The sequence below is a fragment of the Parus major genome, chromosome 5 (assembly GCF_001522545.3).
Source record: "Parus major isolate Abel chromosome 5, Parus_major1.1, whole genome shotgun sequence".
NCBI classification, from domain to species: Eukaryota; Metazoa; Chordata; class Aves; order Passeriformes; family Paridae; genus Parus; species Parus major.
This window is the reverse complement of record NC_031774.1, coordinates 21,038,333-21,058,079: the sequence shown is the minus strand read 5'-3', so window position 1 is coordinate 21,058,079 and position 19,747 is coordinate 21,038,333. Positions and strand designations below refer to the sequence as shown.

Below are 19,747 nucleotides of genomic sequence, written 5' to 3'. Positions count from 1 at the left end.
ACAGAGTTCCAGCCGACATCCATCGTCGGCTCGCCCCGACACACCGACCGCCCCTCCCCGTTGCCTCGCCCCGGAGGATTCAAGCCACGTTTCACAAGCGCCGCCAGCTCGCCGCGGGAGACCCCCGTGCCGGGGCCGCGGGAGCGACCGGCACCGCCGCCCGGCTGCTGCACGGCTACGGGAACAGGATGGGCTTGACAGCGGGCCGAGGAGACCCGTGTCCGGCGCCGTACGGCTCAGGACAGAGCGGGGCTATGGGTGAGCGGCGGCGCGGACAGGGGCTCTCCGTGCCTCCGCACCCGCGTCCCTAGGGCTACTCACCTGCTGCTGGATCTTCCCGTCCTCGGTGACCACCCAGTGGGTGGTGGCAGCGGCGGGCCGCGTCCCCGAGGCCAGCAGCGAGCACAGGCCCAGGGCCCATCCGGAGAAGACCCATACGCGCCCCAACCCGCCCCGCCCGGACGCTCCAGCCGCCGCCATCTTCCCCAATCCCGGCCTGCTCGCAGCCCCCGGAAGCGGAACGGCCGCCGCCGCCATTTTGGGAGCGGGCGGTGCGGCCGCGCCGGGGGCGGTGCGGGGGCGGTGCCCGAGGAGGAACCGGGAGGCACCGGCCGGAGCTTTCGCAGTCCCGGAGCAGCCCCGGGGCCGCGGCCCTGGAGCACGGCTAACAGCACCGCGCACCGACTGCCCCGCGCGGGGAGCCGGGTACGGCCAACGGCGGCTCGCCGCACCCCTGGCAGCCCCGGTAACGGCGGAGCCGCTGTCCCGAACACAAGACCGGCGTTAAATGCCAACAAGCGCCGTGTGGCGACACGCTGAACGCTTCAATTTAAAAGAGGTGCTGTTTGTCCGGGGCACACTGGAACACTGGCCACGACGGCGCGAGGGGACGACTTTGTGCCCAGGGCAAACGAAGCCGTCCCTGCAGCCATGCACACCCAGAGGATGCCAGCACTCCCAGCAGCTGGGTGAAGAGAGCTCTGAAGAACACATCGCGCCTTTTCCCTTCTAATGCTTTTCAGTTACACAGCAAGACCTGAACTTCTCCTTTCCTGTTCTAATACCAACCCATCAGCGAGAGCCTGTTTCCCTCGTACCGAGAGATACCTGAACGCTGCACCCTTCAAATTTTGTTCTGTTCAATCTTTCTGCAATCCTGCTTTTTGGGAACATCAAACTTCCCATTGCCCATTAAACAGCAGCATTCACTCCCAACTCAAACTCACTAAGTGGAAACAAGAACAAGTTTACAAATGGTGTGCCAATGGTTCAAGGGATTCTGTTTCCATTAGCCTAGAGAAAATACTGCACAAGTATGATAGTTCCTTACTGCTTCTAGAGTTTTCAAATCAGGTATATCACAGATTCCACAAAAAACCCTAGGCTGCCCTTCCAAGTGGCTCTTGCTCCATCATAAGTGTCAGGAAGATCCACAAACGCCAGAGGTTTATGTCCAAAAGCAGACAGAGGAGTTCTTCAACTTCATTCCAATAGAGGAAGAGTCCACCGGGGCACGCGCCCGCGGGGTTTTCTCTCTCGGGGTTTCTGAGGGCGCAGCCTCCTTTTATCCTAAACTCCCGGCGGCGTGTTGCTCTCTTCCTTCCCCACTGCCTGAGGCACTAGGAAGGTACAGCCCTCCCGAACAGCCTTCCACATATTCCCCCCTTGAACCTGCTATTTAACCCCAAAGCTCAGAAACTCAGGCTGGTGCAGGTCCTTGTCTTCTTCAGGAGCCCGGCTGTCCGGGCTCTGCAACAAACCTGATACCCAAAGTTTGGAGAGACACCAGGACCCATTTCAATGATATTAACACCCACAACTTCACCCATCCAATTGTTTGTAAACATTAACTTTCAAAAGGTAATAACAAAGTGTATCACACTGTCAGCATCGAGGAGTTTGACAATGACTGATTCCTTCTCACTGCATTTCCAAATAAGATTTATAACATGCAGCTTTCAATGAATATTTAAATTCCCCCTCAAAATTCTACATTTGAAAGTTGAATTACTTCAAACTTGAAACAGTTAATGCAGTCTTATTATGATCCATTACTTAGTGGCAAACACCCTTCTGCATCTACAGCAATCTAAGGAGTAACTCAACAACAAAAAGGTACCACAGAACCTCTTTTACTAAGGTGACACGAAGCTGCAGAGTAACTGTGAAACAATGAGTCAAACAAAATTACAAAATGAATTTATTCCAAAGCTGTAAGGGAGAATTTACAGTTCAACAAGATGGTAAACAGGTGTTTCCACAAGAACTCACTGTGTTAAAATAGATAGGAAACCGGGGAAAAAGAATCTAACTACTTCTGAGGCCAAAAGAACTTTGCACATCACCTCTGAAATACAGGAGTCACACAAAACTCACTCAAAATTTAGTGAGAAAAGAAGCAGCTAATACCTAGTTACTAATCTAAATACAAGCTATGTTTAGGCTTTGGGATTACATTATTAAATCCCCTCAAAATACCAATTATAGCCTCAAATGCAAAATGTCTTTTTTTTCTCCCAAAAGCTTTTACATATCTAGTGCCTATTTTCAGAGTGACATTTTGACCTCACAAATTTCTCCTTCAAAGCTTTTAGCCAAGTTTCATGGTTTTAATGCCAAAACATACTTTAGCAGCTGGCATGTAATGAGAAATACAAAGTCAGTTCATGTGTCCTGGAATGTCCAAAGTTTCCTACCTACTGCTTCAGAATTAAGCAAAAATAGACTTTGAATTTAGCATCATCAACAATGTTTCCAACTTTGACATAATTTTGGTATTCCATGCCTACTGATTGTAGTGATAAATATCAGAGTGTTAATGAAAACACCTGAATCAGATTCACAAGCAAATACAAATGGAACTAGGGTGGGGAGACATCACCTGTGGATACCACTGGGCAAAAAAAAGGGAGGATAAGAAGTATTATTCACTTTCTAAAGCCTAAGGTATTTTACATCAACATGCTCCGAAACACTTAATTAAAATTCTTTTCTGATTTGACTTCTTTTTACTATATACTAATTTCTTTACAATGTTGAATGACCTGAGAAAATTTTGAGTGGTGAGATAAAAAAAAAAAGCATTGTGCTCTTACATTGTATTTTCTGGGTGCACACCAGTAAATAAAAATCTTAAGTTGCTATGGAAAAAATAGCATGGAATTGTTAATTCTTCCACCTGAATCGAACTATGTAGCTGGAATTTTTCAATGTTACCCAAAATACAATTTTATTATATTTTTATATATTTTTAAATGCAGTTATTGGTTAAAAAAAAGAACCAAAACACACACACACACAAAAATCACAAAACAAGAAAAACCAACCAACCAACCAACCAACCAACCCACCCTCAAGTGCCAACTAATCCAGAAATCTGCATAAAACAGAAAAGAGCCAGAAACTTCTATGGTCCAGCTCCAGCCTATGAAGCTTAATCACTGCATCAGTCTTTACCCATTCCTGAAATAATTAATCATTTATTGTTTTGGTTTTTTATGCTATTCATTTACTGAGATTTCACGGCATAACTATATGCACATATTCATATTAAACATTAAAAATTAATTTTCAAAACATCACTTTTGTATTACAATGCACGGAGAAGAGTAGGATGTGCAAACCAAAAAACGCCACATTCTCCACATCTCTAAGTAAGAAGATTGCTTCATGCTACAAGCAGAATAGATTTTCAGCCATGTTGCAAACTTTAAAAAAAACAGCATGTATCTCATTCAATTCAATTAAAGAAGGTAAATCAAAGCAAATTTAACAATGGTACTCTTCTCCACATATTGCAAAATATGGTTACAGATGAGGAAAGGATTACTTCAGCTGCTAAGCTTATCTAACACGTATCTCTGTTGTCATGCCTTTCCTGTCCATTAATACATAAACTCAATTATATAGTTTCAGTTATGCAGTAGCTGACTTTTAGGTTAATATACAAACTGTCAAGATGCAGCTTTTGATGAAACATCTATGCTCTTTTCCAATTTTGAATCCTGAAGACACTTCAAAAGAAAGAACCCAAAACTGCTGACTGTAAGCATCCAAAAATACAGTTGTAGTTTCACTATGGACAAGTTGCAGTCCGTTAGAAAAGTAGATCATACATACAAAGGTATAAAGAACATTTAAGTCAGTCTCAGTGGAAGGCAGTCCTTGAAGAAAACAATGCTCCAAGCGAACTTGCTGAGTAGCACTTTCACTTTAGCCCTTCAGGGGCATGGAAGATTTAGCAGTCTTCTCAGTAGATTCTTCCTCGGCTGCGATTGCCACGTCCTCCCCAGCCTCTTCCTCGTCCACCCCGGAAACCACCTCTTTGCTCTGAAATAAGAGTCAAAACTTTTTAGGCAGGTTTTATGCTGTATACAGATCCAAACTAATAGCAGGGTCTGGAGGTACTAAAGGGTAACTTCAGTCTCTGAGCTACGCCTGCTCATGGACCATGAAATTGCTGAGTTATTTTCTGATGGAAAATGGACCCCACTAATTTTAAAAGGAGGTCAGGAGAATGAGCCCATCTAAATTAAGTGCAGTCTTTCAGCATACTAATGCTGTGATACATAACTGTCCCTGTAATTTGGGACTATATTTAGGCAAATCCATCACCACAGAATTGAAAACTGGCTGCCTAGCTCTTCCTCCTGTTCAATAACACAATATTAATCTTGAGGTGTCAGTCTGATGTGCAACTAGTGATTTTATAGAATGATGGAAACCCAGAACTTTGTCTTTCTATCTGTCCTTTCCTATCCTTAACACTAAGTTATCACCAGCATATTATTCTTTTTCCTGGGGCTGATATCATCATTCCATTAAAAATGCTAGCTAGAGATGGATACCACACAAATATTTGTACACTCTAGAAAGTTTTTCCTTTCTCTTTGTTAAGAACAAATCTAATCACAGAAAAAAAAAATCCCCAACAACACAAACCCTAATAGTTTATACACTTTCTTTGGATTTGTTTGAAAATGTGCCAAACCCTCATTCCCCTTCCATGACTTCTCTTCATGTACAGTCTTAAAATACAGTTTATACTGATCTACAGAGAGAATTGCATGCTGGTTTTAAAGGCTACAGGAATCAGCAGCTGACAGGGGAGGCTGAAGCATCTCACTAACAAGAAACAGTAGCAAGCACTAAAACATTTCTGTTTGAAAGCTTCCCAATCTTTAGACCTGCAGGATTACAAGCTTATCTTAAAAGACACAGGTGTGTTACCTGAAGTTTAGAAAAAGAAATTTGCAGATGGTGTTATCTCTTCTCTTTGCTTTATATATCTACCAATGCTTTGTATTAGTTTTTCAACCAGTGGCTGACAATTTTTCATAGCAGACTCTTTACTTGCCAGAGGTAGGACCAATGGGCCTACAGGAAAGACAGGGATAGGCTGCTGCCATTGCTGGGCCTACTCATCCAGTCTGCAACTGCTCTTGTGTTTCACCCAAAAATATGACTTGCAGAAAGGCAGATTCAGTGTCACTGGGAGCACAAGGACATGACTGTGTGCAGGCACAGTGAATCTCACAATTCCCAGAATTTCTGGATCAGGTCTGCAACACCAGCAATGGCTGTAATAGTAATGGAGCACAGGTCCAGTTGTATGACAGGAGGTGACCCAGCTCTGCCACTTGCTCTAACTGGCCTGTTCAATGGGAAACTGGTGCACTATGTGTCAGAACAGAGAACACAACAGTGCAATTACTAACTCTGGGTATTGAAACACTACTAAAACTAACTTGCAAATTATGTAAGTTATAGGCTGGTAACATTCACTGCAATACATCAACAGCTAGGAAGAGACCATCACAAACAAAAACTCATGACAGTACAATTTGATCTTCCAAGGTGTGATATTTATTTGCCCCACCCCAAGATACAACTGTCACTTGATAAAGTTTTTCCAAGCTGCCTAACTTACCGTAAGAAAAACTACCCAGGTTACTGCTGTATTTTCCACTGGGAGGATTATATATTTGCCTGGCATCCCTTTTTGGTCCTGCTGAAGCTTTCTTTGGGGGTGAACTTGAGGTTGTATCTTCACTTGCTCTTTTTTGACTGACAAAAGAAAACAAAAACATATCATTACACCCTTGTGGTGACAAGTACACTAATAGCAGTTCAGCCATAAAGATTAACCACTGGAAGCCAGCAGCAGCCAATGATGATACCCTGAACAGTAGTATCTCAAAAAAGCCTCCAGTTGATTCAGCTTTTAGTATCCCTAAAACAAGACTAAGAACATTTCTCCACAGCCACAGGATGGGTGTTATTTTTGATGTGAAACTAGCTCACATGCTGTCTGTATTGTACAGACAGAGCTTGGGAGGTTAATTTTTACTGTTTACAAAATAAACCCCACTGTTTTATTACATTAAGAACTCTTACCTTACATCTGTCTTCTGTACTGGTTTCCAGGACAATGTAACTGTACTTTTGTAAGAAGGAGGAATGTGGAAGAGATCCTAAGGGAGGCAGAATTGGACAGTTTATTCTACAGTTAAATTCATGTTGATTGCACTTCAAAATTTTAGCTACTTACTGAGACTCCAGAATAACCACTACTTTCCAATAATTTTAAACCCTTTAGTCCCATGGCAGAGACAGAAGGCTTACTGCCTTATCCAGATGCCCTTACTAGGAAATTCAAGCAGCATTTATCTTAGCAGATTAGTGTCTTACACTGACCAAATAGAGAATCATAAACTAGTTTGGGTTTGGAAGGGCTGTTTAAATACCATCTACTTCAGTGACCTTGCAATGAGCAGGGAGATGTTCCACAAGATCAGGTTGCTCAGACCCCCATCTAATCCAGCCTTGAGTGTTTCAAGGAATTGGGCATCTACAAAGCACAGGCCTTCTCTCCATCCCTGTACACATCAAGCATCTTATGATGAACTACAGTGCCTCCTGCTGGAAGACATCTGATATCCCTATGATGGTACAAGATAGGCTTCTCAGTGTGATAGACCAAATTTTTGGTTTATTGTGAGTGAAAGTGAGATTGAAGAAAGAGAGGAAAAGGGGGTTAGAAGACATCAGAATGGTTTCATGGGCTCCAGATGAAAGTCTCTTTCTTGCAGCCCATATCTTCTAGGGTTTTTGGAGAAACAGGTTCTGTACAGAAGCTTGCTTTGCCTCCTCCCTCCTTTACATCTCCTTGTACCTCCTTGAACTATTCCGTAACTCCTCACTGAGAGGAGTACTCTTCACTTTCACTGCAGGAAAGGGAAATGACAAGAAAATCCAGAGACCCCTAAAGAAGCAAGATGATCTTTTCCTGGGGATACTAGTGCTGCAAGAAAGTGTACCCACACCTCATCCCAAGAGCAGTAGCAGCAAAAGCTAACCTGCTTGCAGGATCAGCAAGATCCACCTCTTCAGAAAATAAATCAGCACCATCAACTCTGAGCTGGCTACCACCAACTAACACAATACACAATAACAAAATACAACTTGGTTCAAATCTATTCCTTTCTTCTGCATAAGTTACTCTGCTGTGAGAATTTAGTTCTTCATAATGTGAGGACTTACCTTAATTAAAACATTAATGTTATTGGTTATTTTCAAGGCAACCACTTTAATCTTGTTCTGTAAAAAAAATAGAATCACTGAGAATCTAGTAGCTTTATGCCAACCTCATTTCATGATGTCCTAACATTAAACTGCTCTTCCTAGTGAATTTCTATAGTAACAGTGGTAGTGTGTACACGTCCAAGTTTTTATCACAGCTGCTTTTAAGGTTGTCGTAGTTTCATATTAACTAGCTGCTTTTAATGCTGCACTGTAGCTCCCACTGGGGATTTTTTTCTCAACATATGAAAATTTCCCCTTCAAAACAAAGCCCAGAGCACAAACCAAATACATGTGGCTGCAACAAGCAGCTAACAGTGGTAACTAAATCATCTTCACTTGCAAAACGTAGCATAAGGTAACACGCATTTGCAATGATGTTAGCACTATCATTTCCTTAATCTATTTACATACTTAAAACTGACTTCAGCCTATTAATATGTCCCAACAGTTCTTTCAGTAGGTGCAATGAGAAGAATCAGAATTCCTGAACAATTCTTACCTCCTCTGTTTTCAAAGCTTCTCCTGTTTTTCCTTGAAGTGCCAGACGAAGCTGTCGAATGTACACCTGCAACCCTCGAGCAAAATACTGTAGCCTAAAACATTTAAAAACAATCCCTTAGTAAAATTTACATAGTCCTGTAGAAATAAAAGCATAAGCAAAGGGAAGCTGTCATCTTGTTTCTTCCCCCTTAGAAGAAATGCTCAAAATAAGTCTTCCATCAATCTGATTTGTGCTTCTTTAGCATCAAGACAATAACTCACACTTTCATAGAGTCAGAGAATTATAAAGGTTAGAAGAGACCTACAGGATCAGCTAGTCCAACTGTCACACCTAAACGATATCCCCACATTCAGTGGCACATTCAGATGCCTCTTGAACACTTCCTAAGACAGTGATTCCACTACCTCCCTGGGCAACTTATTCCAGTGCCCAAGCACTCTTTCAGTAAAATTTTTTTCTCTAGTATCTAATCTGATCCTTTCTTGGTGCAACATAAGGCCATTTCCTCATCCTTTCAGTTGAGACGTGGCAGAAGAGACTGACGCCCACCTCACTACAATCTCCAGTCAGGCAGCTGTAGAGGGCAATGAGGTCACCCCGAGCATCCTTTTTTCCAGACTAAACAGTTCCTACTCCCCCATCAGACGTCTGCTCCAGACCCTTCCCCAGCTCCACTGCCCTTCTCTGGACATGTTCCAGCACCCCAGTGTCCTTCTTGTAGTGAGGGGCCCAAAACTGGACACAGCACTTGAGGTGTGACCTCACCAATGCTGAGTACAGGGCGACAATCACTGCCCTGGTCCTGCTGGCGTTCTTGGCCACCTGGGCACTCTGCTGGCTCATACCCAGCTGGCTATCAGCCAGCACCCCCAAGCTCCTTTCTGCTGCTCAGCTCTCAAGCCACTCTGCCCCAAGGCTGCAGCGCGATGTGGGGTAGTTGTGGCCCAACTGCAGCACTCAGCACTCCACCTTATTAAATCTCATGTAGTTGTCCTCAGCCCATCAATTCAGCCTGTTCAAAACCATCTGCAGAGCCTTCCTACCTTTCATAAACACTCCCACACAACTTGGTGTTGCCTGCAAACTTACTGAGGATGCAGCCAATCTCCTCATTCAAATAATCGATTAAGACGTTGAACAAGCCCCAGTGCTGTGCCCTAGGGAACCCCACTAACACTTTTTAATGAACACCTTGTAACAGAACATCAACACTTGCCTCTAAATCATTACCTGATTTTGAAGTCTTTCAATTTCTCTGCATTCAGCTTGGCTGTGAGGAAGTCTGGAAGTTTGCGACCCAGCTGATGGAAGCTATACAATAAACACTCCACATAACTGAATTGCAACTTGGGCTCTTCATTGCCAGCATTTTCCCCATTTTCTGCTTCCTCTGGAGGAAGGGGCATATACTCCTAAAGAGCAGAAAGGAAAACAAATACGTGAGACACATTTATGCTGACTTCTCTTTCACAGTGTTTGAACTGGATGGTTTATCTGTGCTGACAATTTGGAAAGTATCCACCTATACTATTGAATAAGGCCCTGGTGCAGGTGGTTTGCCTACACTTCTGTGGCTCGACTCAAAGGAAATACCTGTGGTGGCACTACTGCCACAGGAAGCAATAATGTACTGCACCAATGCTTCTGGAATAGTGCTGAATTTGCTTAGAATAGTCAGTGCAGATACAGTGTTTAATGAGATCAACATGAGTCTCTCATGACTATGAAATTTAAAAAGAAAAAACACGAGTTTACAGGACTAAAAACACTATTCAAGTAACAACTCTATTTACAAAGGCTTTAAATTGTAAAATTATGTTCAAACTTCTATCGGTGGACAGGACTATCTCTGAAATAGCCACTTCAGAAAAAGGATAAAGAGATGAATACATAAAAATAACTTGTTTTGATGAAAACTTAATTTCCTACTGTTTCACATGAATAAAAATCGTATTAGTCTTACCAGTAATTTATCAAACAGCTTCTTCAAATTTGACTCAAGCTTTTCCATATCACCACAAAACGAACTCATTTCAGCAAGAAGCTTCAAAACCTACAGATAAGGATAGCCAGGTTTTTGTGTGTGAACTGAAAGTATACAATCTTAACATTCAACCTAAAATCAATTCTCCCATCACTATGGCTGGCACAACTATTACAACCAAATCCCTCCCAAACTGCAGGAAGGAATACAAGGAAGTACATGCCTAATTTGTTTTTCCTGTCTGTCAAGAGAACCACAGGTTTGTGTGTCTAATCCCACCAAGCATTAGTCAACAAGTAAACAAAACTTCATCTCCCACATCTGCAGCTCAGCTCACTTTCAAGTAAGAGCCACAGAGATCTAACTGAAGCTGTAGCACTGATTAATGTCAACAAAATTACAGACATTAAGCCACTCCCTTAGGAGGCTAAATTAGCACAAACTATGCAGTCATCATTTCAGTAAATGCTATGTGCTTAAAAAAAATTGAGAGTAATATAAAAATGATTACATTGATCTACTTATTCTACCTTGCTTCAAAAGCTTGGGACAGATGACACATGCTTTAAAAGGCAGTGCTCAGTCATGCCTCAATAGAGCTAATGTTTTTTCTAGGACAGCTACTTTTCCTACAAGCCAAGATATGAAAACTACTTGAGGAAAGAGATTGTGATTTTTAAAATAGCTGTCTTTAGGATGGTTATTAGCCACTATTTGGATGATGTTTTAGCTTTGGCTTACCTCTAACTGGATATCAAGACCTTCCACTAGAGTAGTCAAAGAGCTGAGGTTCGGCAGAACATGCTCACAGAAGTAAGTAACAAACTTTGTAGAATGAACATTTTTCTGAAAAAAAACCACAAACAAACCATCACACATTATTCATGTTACTCTTGAGTCTTTTCTCCCATCACCTCTCCATCCTTAAAAACGCCTGCCTCACAACTGTACCTTAAAGCTTTATTAAACTTCCCTCTTATTCCTAAGACACAGACCTCCTTGAAGGTAACCTAAATTCAGAGGATGTTCACAACAGCAGCTTGCAACCCAAGTATAGGCCCATAAGTGCTGCAATTGCCTGGTACTAGACTTGAATTAATCAAATTAATACAAAATAATGTGAGACTCTTGTCCTAATTCGCTGTAACATCTTAAATTTGTAAAGAGAAGAGAAAAACATAAGGTATCTTTGCATTTGGAGGCTTTAAGGATGTTTCCAACATTTGGATACATCAGAGGTTAAAGGTGGAAAAGTACAGATTTGTGGTCTTTCAAACATAATCATTGGGAACACCAAAGCCAAGCTCCAGCCATTACCTTTCCTCAGTACCTCTCATACAAAGTAAACAAATACATACTGAGAACAATGGCACTGCCTGCCGAGTGCACTGCAGCAGTCTGTCCACACAGTCTGTGTCTGATGGATTGAACGTTTGTTCCAGGTCAGCCTGCTCAGCCACCAGCTCCACCAGTTGTTGTCTCCCACTGACTGTCTGTAAGCTTTTTAATCCAGACAATATTTTCATGAACAGAACAAATTCCTCGCCGGTCACATCTTCTAGAACCTTGACAGAAAAAACAGAAAACATATTTCTGTGGTGGTAATTTGCAAACCTCCAAGTCAAACTTACTGCATTTGAAAAGGTAAAGTGTGCAAATATTTAGCATTTAGTTATTTAAAAACACAAATTTGAAGGAACACATGAAAACATTCAGTATAATTGAATGCACCTACAAATCAAAGCATGTGTCATCAAGCTGCTCATAGGTAACAGTTTTTTTTAACTCTAAACTTAAGAACAAACTCCTATCTAACAAAAATCAAATGCTTCAGGCAGAATAAATCTTAAACAAGTATTTACTCATTCCTGGTTGTTTTAAAACTCTTCACATCTTTCTCAGCTTAGGGAATGCACGGAAATCCCGTAAGATTCCACAAGGACAAATGCCAAATCCTGCACCTGGGATGAACTAACTTCCCTGCATCAGCACATGTAGGGGACTGACTGGCTGGGGAACTGCTCTGCTGGGAAGACTGAGGGTTCTGGGGCACAGCAGGCTAACACAAGTGACAGCAGCATTCCTTGGGTGACAAGCAGTGTTCAGGGCTAAGGACAAGAGCACAGACTAAGGGAAACAAAGGGACAGAAGACTGACAGGTCCTTGGCTGGGTTCTCATCTGACCAAATCAGGAATAGTGCACCTAGTGTTGGGCTCCTCTGTATGAGGAAGCGCTTGATAAGGTTTAGGAAAGCAAATCAACAAGCTGATCTGTGTCTGGAGCACATGAGCTGTGAGGAGAACCTAAAGCAATCAGACTTTTCCAGCCTAAGGGAAGAGAGCTGTGGGTGTGGCAAACCAACTAATTTTCCAACACTTTAGAGCAAGACACCACCCATAGCAGCCAGGTTCTTTGATGAGGTAGACATGGTTGGAATGAAACAATGACAAAACTAAAACGGGAGTTTTCCAACAGGATAGAGGGGAAAAAAAAAATCTGTTGGAGACAATTGAACATTGAAGCTGGCTGCCCACAGAGTATAGGAACTCTACTTTGCTAAAAGGCTTTCAAAACCCAGCTGGAAAAACCACTGAGACTGATCAGAAATCAGCTGAGCATGATTCACTGAGCAGATCAATCTCTCAAAGACCCTTTCCAATGTGAATGATTGTGTCCAATTCTAATCAAAGTCACGCTTAAAAAATTAGAAGAGCCATGATTTCAACATTACCACAAAAAAATGCTGCAAACTTTGGAGTTTACCTATCAGAATAGGTAAACACAAGATCACATTTGTACAGGGCTCAAATAGACCTCCAAAGCAACACCAATGATAAGGGATGGTTGAACAATACTTCAGTTTGAAGTGAAATCAGGCACTCACCTTCTTTGATTCAGTCAATATGAACTCTTCCACCTCCTTTGTCATCACTTCCTCTGGTAAGGTTTTCAGTTTTGTAGAAAGGAACTTAATGGCTCTCTCTCTCACGATATCCTCTCCCTGAAGAATCTGACTGAATAAACCTCCCAAAGTCCCTGAATGAAGAATATATCAGGTAACACAAATTATTTCAGAAGTTATGACCTGCACTTTTTAGGCAGAAGGAACAAGTTTCGTCTTTTAAGATTCCATGACACATTTTAAAATAACTGCTATACTAACTTTTAAAAAAATTTACAATTATCATGTATCTCGACATAAAAATCCACACTTTTATAAGTCTGTATGATTCAGATTCACAACTAAGTTCAGTACTGTTGGTAAAACCAAAAAATTAAGAGTGTGTTTCACTTTTGCACTTAAAAATTAAATATTAAGTCCTGTTCTCATCCTATCACAGACTGAGGAGTGTTCATAAAAGCCATGTATAGAAAACTGTATCCTTTACCTTTAGCATCCATCTTAAATATACTAAGCAAGGCATTGTTCACCAAATTGAATTCTGCAGAATCATCTGGAGAGAGAAAAAGAATTAACATACATCCACTCGAAATGGAAAGGTAAGAGAAGAAAAACAAAGACTGCTAATACTGCACAAGAAGTATTCTGTCCTCAGCATTTAGCTATAAACAAATAGCCTGTATTTTTTAAAAACTATTAGACTGAGTTAGTTCAAAGCCATGATTATGGAAGTTGGAAGCAAAAATAAAAAAGGTATTTGTTGCTGTAGTCTCTCTGTCAAAGGTAAAGCATGAAACTTGATAGGACTGAAAACCTGAAGGGAAGTTATTAATCTATATATTTGAGTTACTTTAATAAACAAGCTAACTTTCACTTAATTAATGTAAAATAAGGAGTTCTTTATTTTTAAACTCTTAAATAATCAACAATATTTCTATGTGGCAACTATTTCTCTCTTAAACCAAATGGAGAATGGTGTAAATCTCAAAAAACCCAAACCAAAACCTAATTTCTGAGATGCCCAGAGTCTTAACCATACAGTTTTAAAAGAAGTTTGAACACCTAATATTTAGCACTTTATAACTCACTGAGATTAAATGTATATTAAATTCTGAATTTATCCCCAAAATATTTATTTTGCGCCAAAAATGCAAGTGTATGGAACAAAATGCCCTCAGGCTTTTTCAGGTTCTAGAAACTGGATCAGAAATTCAGTAATTCTTTTTCAGAAAGCATTTTGCTGCAGTCCATAACTGGAAGGTTTCCCCCCCATTGCCTTTTTCTAAGATGCTTTCAGAGAACTTGAATGAAAAAAAACTTGAATGAAAAAATATTTGTTTTATTTAAAATAAAGATTTTCAGTTTAGATTAGAATAGTTAGTGACTAGTTACAATAATTAGTGACCTTTCAGCAGAAGCAGCAACCTAACTGTACAGCAAATATAAAGCAGGAGAAAAAGAAAACAAAGATATGAAAAGCACTGGGATAAATTATGAATCAATGGAAAACGTTTTACAAAGCCAAAATTGTATACAGATTTAGGTGTGCCATGGGGAGATCAGGCAGGATATGTCTCCTACCTGACTGCAGAAGCTGGGTCAGTATGTCTGCTACCCGAGGAAGATTATCTCCAGTGGCAAACTGAGGCAATTCCTTGATCGCTTGTCGCCGGATCTGCCAAAATTGTCAGTAATATAGAAATTTAAAAATTTTAAACATTTCAGGAATTACATTAACGTCCCAAATCCCCCTATCTTGACATATTTATGAAAAAAATAATGTCTTTTTCTTAGATCTAGGCAGCACTGGAAAAAAAATCAAATTCAAACAGCCCTTCTGTTCACAAAATCATTCCGATAATCAACAAAATAAAGGCTGGAATGTGTGTTGTTAATGAGTTTTATTTACTAACAGGAAGGATAGTTCTACAGTTGTGCAAATGACAGGGATAAACTCTAAGGTTTGTTCCCAGCACTGAAAGAAATCTTTGAATGATCTGTCCAAATCCTTTAAGACCTGATAAGCAAGGATGCTTCAAGAGTACAGCTTCCACCAGCACCACAGAAGCAGCATGAAGCATCTCAAGAAGCATAACAGTCAGAATCACATCCCTGTGGTTCTCAGGTGCAAACAAGATTCCATCTCCCAGCAGTATTTACCAGGATCAACTACCACAAAGCAGCTTTTGATAGGAAAATATGTGAATACTATTCAAATAAACTGTAAGTTTCTTTCTACAGTTATTCCTCTGATCAGTGGTGGGAGCTAAAAAAGAGAAATGAAAACATGCATCTTCCCAAGCCATCGCACAATAAATTAAATGCAAGAATACAATTAAATTTATGACTTCCAAAGACCAACCCTCCCCTCCCAAAAGACACAGCCCATTAAACAAAGAGAGAAAAAATAGCAAAATATAAATTCAAAGTATCAACTTGCTACAAGGTTCTTATTCTTACAGAAACATCTTCATCCTCGCAGAGGTCCAACTGGGCATTGATAGCTGAGTCAGCTAGCTCAGGGAAATGCTTGAAAAACTTAGGAATAAACTGGGCTGCAAGTCTCTTCTCCTTGGCACCTCCTTTCACACCATCCAAGATCACCTGGTAGGCATCCTTATGCTGAAAGAACAAAACAAATACATTTCTTACAAAGAACTATACTCTCTTAGACTGATATATCCATGCCAATTTGGTAATATTTGCCTCTGCTGCTTGGCTCCTGTCTGTTCAAGTGTGTACCACTCCAGCTGCCAGCCCCAGGAGTAACACCTCTTACACACTGTGATTAGATTAGTGCAAGGAATTCTATGATCACTGCCACTGAACTTGGCCAGTTTTTCAAGGAGTTTCTACCTTTTGTATGCTCATGTATTGTCTTTGAAGTAGAGATTACCTTTCCCAGTAACTGTGCCACTGTACATTCTTGTTAACATACTCGGTGCTAAAGTATCTCTGGCATTGATTCAGGTAGTTAAGTTCACCTGGAATCTCTGCTATCTATTCAGGTAGTTAACCTGGGATGAAATACAGTGCTTGGAAAAACTATTAAGGGAAACTAGATTAAAAAAAAAATAAATCCCAGAAACCTCCAGTTTCAAATATAGGAATATATATTCCAAATATAAGAACAAACACTTCAGCAACAGTAACATATTCTCTAGCTGCTCCAACTAGAATCACACAGGTGCTTCTGATTCTGTGCCTGCAGGACTGAAACTTTAAATTAATTGAAGTCTTTGTTGTGGTTAGCTGTGTGTTTGTGAAACAGAAGTCACCTTACTGGGATACTAGTGGAAATCAGGACCTTCTAAAATTAATTTTTCTCATGGTTGTGAAAAAGAATACTTAAAACAGCTTATCCTACTTTGAACTACAACCCCGACAGCACAAGATACTTTCTTTGCTTTATTTACATTAAATTTTCCAGAGGCACATATATCATCACCACTACTCCACATGAAAGTTATCCCATAGTAAATACAGATACTAATTTACATAGCAGTACACTGCATTAATGGCCTCTAAAGCAAACTGCATTTTAAAATTTAGTGCCCACGCCCCTGAAGCACTCCCTACAGCTTGTTGATAGCTCTGTGTTGCCAGAATCTGGAGTGGGAAAGTGATCTGGATGAAAAATAAGCAGTGAAAGAATCGGTTGCCTTTCAGCTGATCCACATCACCAGCCAGTTCACTCTGTAGTTGGGCCAATGCAGTGCACTCAGCAGCAAAGGCAGGAATGAGCCAGCACAAACTAGCAATGAAAACACACATTACAGACATGAGTTCTCAGGCTGCACGTTAAGAACAAGTTCTATTGTAGAACACATAAAACTTAATGCATATGAAAAAGCATTCATGCAGCAATGGAACAGAGTAGCCTGTGTTGCCTCCATTTGTGTTCCAGCATGCTAATTACGCCTACCATGTAGGCAAAATACAGTTCAGGCAGGAGTTTGTTTCACCTGTACCTGGCAGCATGGAATGCTGTAGAAAAACCACAGGCAACTACAGAAGCAGTGTGATCCTTCTGTTCTGTGCATCCCCTTCCTCTTTACAAAGGAATGTCCTAAACTGGAGACAAGTGTCCAGACCTTTGTCTCTAGTAACTGTTAATTGATCAATCATCCATTAACTTAGTTCTTGAGTCAATTCATACCCTACAGTGCCCTGTGAGAAGTTTCACAATGCATTATGAAAAAAATATTTGTCTTCTTCTCTATTTTCATCCAGCTTCTTAATAGTTTTTTTCAACTTCTTACCTTCATTCCACTTGTGGACACCTCATACCTGAACCCCTTTCTCAACCAAAATACTCTAAGCTCAATGCTTACAGTCTTTTAAACTACTTCTCTTGATATCATAACTTCTACTAGTCCCCGTGCCTGTGTTCCATGTTTCTTTATTTGAGACAGGGTGACTATGACTTTTTGCAGAAAGAGACCATGTTCATAAACATGAACATGTTTATGTTAAGAGATAATAAAGCACTAAGTGAGATAAAACTGATGAACATGGAATGAGCCATGTTCATCATGGCTTTCCAGAATGCAAAAACTGAGAGACATCAAGGAAGATTATGAAATGACAAATTAAAAGAGGTAATTCCGTCACAAAGGTTAATGAAATAATGAAACGTTTTAGCACACAACCTTTATGTACCAGAAGCACATTCAGTTCAACAAAGCATCAGAAAAGTTCACTGAAGAATAACCCCACAAGCTATGCTGGTTACAGAGACACTTCCTCTGGGAACCCAAAAGCTGCAGAGGGGCAAAGCTGGGAGTGTGTTTTAGGAATCCTCATTCTATACTTACCTTCAGAGGTTCTTATACACCATCCCTGTCACACCTGCATTTCTTAACCACCCTGGAGTTTGCTCTATCTAAGATGGCCATTCCTTCCTCACAATGGCTACTCATAAGAATCAAGGTGAGATGAACTATACATTTCTAAAGTGCTAAGGTGATAGTACATTTTATTTGCACTTTGTTTTTGGTTCTGAGGTTTCTGCTGGACTGTCGGTAAGGATGCTTTGTTCACTAGGGCAGAACCACACAAGCAAAGTGAATGGACATGAATTAAAATGAAAAAAAGAAACTTCAGCACTCCCCTGCCCCCAATCAACCACCAAATTATTTGTTTTCTTAAAGAACTTTCTAAATGACCTCGTATAAACAGCATTCTCGTTTAGCTTAAAATGCATGATTAGATAAAGAAATGGCAAAAATACTTCCCTATTTATTGATATTACGACCAAAACAAAAAAAAACGTATCTTCTGCTTTTTCAGGAGGCGATTTGGGAAAACGAGGGACTGATGCAATTCCAAAACTAGCTGTAACTAACCATAGTATTTTCTATTGGTAATATTCTAAGTCATCCTCTTTTCTTGAATAATTCAGTAATAGTATAAACAAATGTTTATATAAATAAATAAAGAAATATAATATACAAATATATATATAAAAATATATAAACAGACATCGCCACGGTTTTACAGAAAAAAAAAACAGTCCTAAGGGTCAACCTTACATTCTTGCATCAAAGAAGAAAAAACCCAAAAGGCTATGGGCAGCTTTCAAACCGTAAGACCTCATCTTCCCACAGCAAACCTTTTAGCAAGACAGCCCTGCCAGACGCCCTCCGGATCTGCAAGTGCGCTGGATCTGCAAGTGCGGCGTCAAAGACTTCAAGGCCTGAATTCACCAGTCGAAATTCCCCGCCCCCTTGCGAAAAACAGCCTGACTAGCCAAGAACTGGTTAATATCCGCGACGCCACATTTAAAGGAGAGCTGCCGACACGCCGCGGATGCTGCAAAAGCGACGGGAGCTGCAGCGGTCCTTGCAGGTCCCCGGGCGCGCTGCTCGTTTCCACCCGCCCCGCGCAGCCGCGGGCCTGGGGAAACCCACGCGGAGCACAGCCCCGGCGGCTTGCCGGCTCTGCGGCGCGGCGAGCAGCCCCTCTGACGGCACCCCGGCCCGCCCGCCCCGCCTCGGCCCGGAACACCCCGCGGCGGCGCTACGCAAGCCCGAGGCCTAGCGAGGCCTTGCAGGCCGCAGCCACACCGCACCTGGCCCGCCGTCTCCGTGGCGTCAGCAAGGATGCCGTAGTTACGGTAGAGCTCCTCCACGCTGGGCATGGCGCGGCGGGGAAGGGGCAGAACCGCCGAAACACCGAACGCGCCGCTAACGCCGCCGCCGCCGCTCCGGCCGCCGATCCCGCTCGGGCCGCGTCGTCAGCACCAGCGAGGCGCCAGACCCAGAGCGGCCGCGCGCCGCCGCCCGCGCGCCGCCCCCTGGCGCTGGGAGGTGGCACCGCAGGGCCGGGAGCCGCGGGAGCGCCCAGCGCGCCGAGCTCCGCAGCGCCCGGCCCGAGCGGCTGCTCACCGCCCCCTGCCTTAGCCAACACTGCCTCGCCTGCGCGCCTGTGCTCACAGGCGTGCCGCGGACTTCATCTCTAGCAGGTGTTTCTCCCCACCCCGGGCCTTTCTTCACGCTCATCCTTTCCTTGACTGATGAGTTCTCCCAGCGCCTCGTTTCTGTCCTGTACGACTACAATACAACTGCTGTTCCTTTTTGTCTGTCCTATACAATTACGATGGAAGATGCTCGGGAAGTGCTTGTTGCACTCTGAGCTCCTAGTACCAGATGGAGACTGCTTTTCTGTGATTTGGTGACTTGCATCTTTTCCTGCAGAGGAAGATGCTCCCTAATTCCAGAAACCAAGGTATCTGCAACTCATGCCAATGACAGCAGCGTGTGTTCATTGGAC

General features: G+C 42.1%; 2 protein-coding genes across 2 annotated transcripts in view; both read right to left on the bottom strand.

Annotated features, from left to right (window-relative positions):
- The window catches only part of TTC17 (tetratricopeptide repeat domain 17), a 54,021-nt gene extending 53,469 nt beyond the window's left edge, over nt 1-552 (bottom strand). The window contains exon 1 of the mRNA XM_015630381.2: nt 322-552. Within this exon, the coding sequence (XP_015485867.1) occupies nt 322-537 (216 nt within the window). The 5' untranslated portion in view covers nt 538-552. The remainder of the gene's footprint in view (nt 1-321) is intronic.
- Nucleotides 553-2,177: 1,625 nt separating this feature from the next.
- On the bottom strand, nt 2,178-19,242 carry API5 (apoptosis inhibitor 5). The gene is made up of 14 exons (XM_015630382.2): nt 19,047-19,242; nt 15,434-15,595; nt 14,555-14,648; nt 13,461-13,526; nt 12,956-13,107; nt 11,429-11,635; nt 10,812-10,916; nt 10,050-10,139; nt 9,317-9,498; nt 8,084-8,177; nt 7,543-7,599; nt 6,397-6,473; nt 5,930-6,066; nt 2,178-4,329 (listed from the first exon to the last, which is right to left on the bottom strand). The coding sequence occupies exons 1-14, from the start codon at nt 19,113-19,115 to the stop codon at nt 4,250-4,252; spliced, it is 1,572 nt and encodes a 523-aa protein (XP_015485868.1). The 5' UTR covers nt 19,116-19,242; the 3' UTR covers nt 2,178-4,249.
- Between the last annotated feature and the right edge of the window lie 505 nt (nt 19,243-19,747).

Coding starts and splice junctions, on each gene's coding strand:
- API5 (XM_015630382.2), bottom strand. CDS start 19,115: ATGCCCAGCGTGGAGGAGCTCTACCGTAACTACGGCATCCTTGCTGAC. Junction 15,596..19,046: donor CCACGGAGACGGCGGGCCAG/GTGCGGTGTGGC, acceptor TTGTTCTTTCAG/CATAAGGATGCCTACCAGGT. Junction 13,108..13,460: donor ATTTAAGATGGATGCTAAAG/GTAAAGGATACA, acceptor TTCTTCATTCAG/GGACTTTGGGAGGTTTATTC.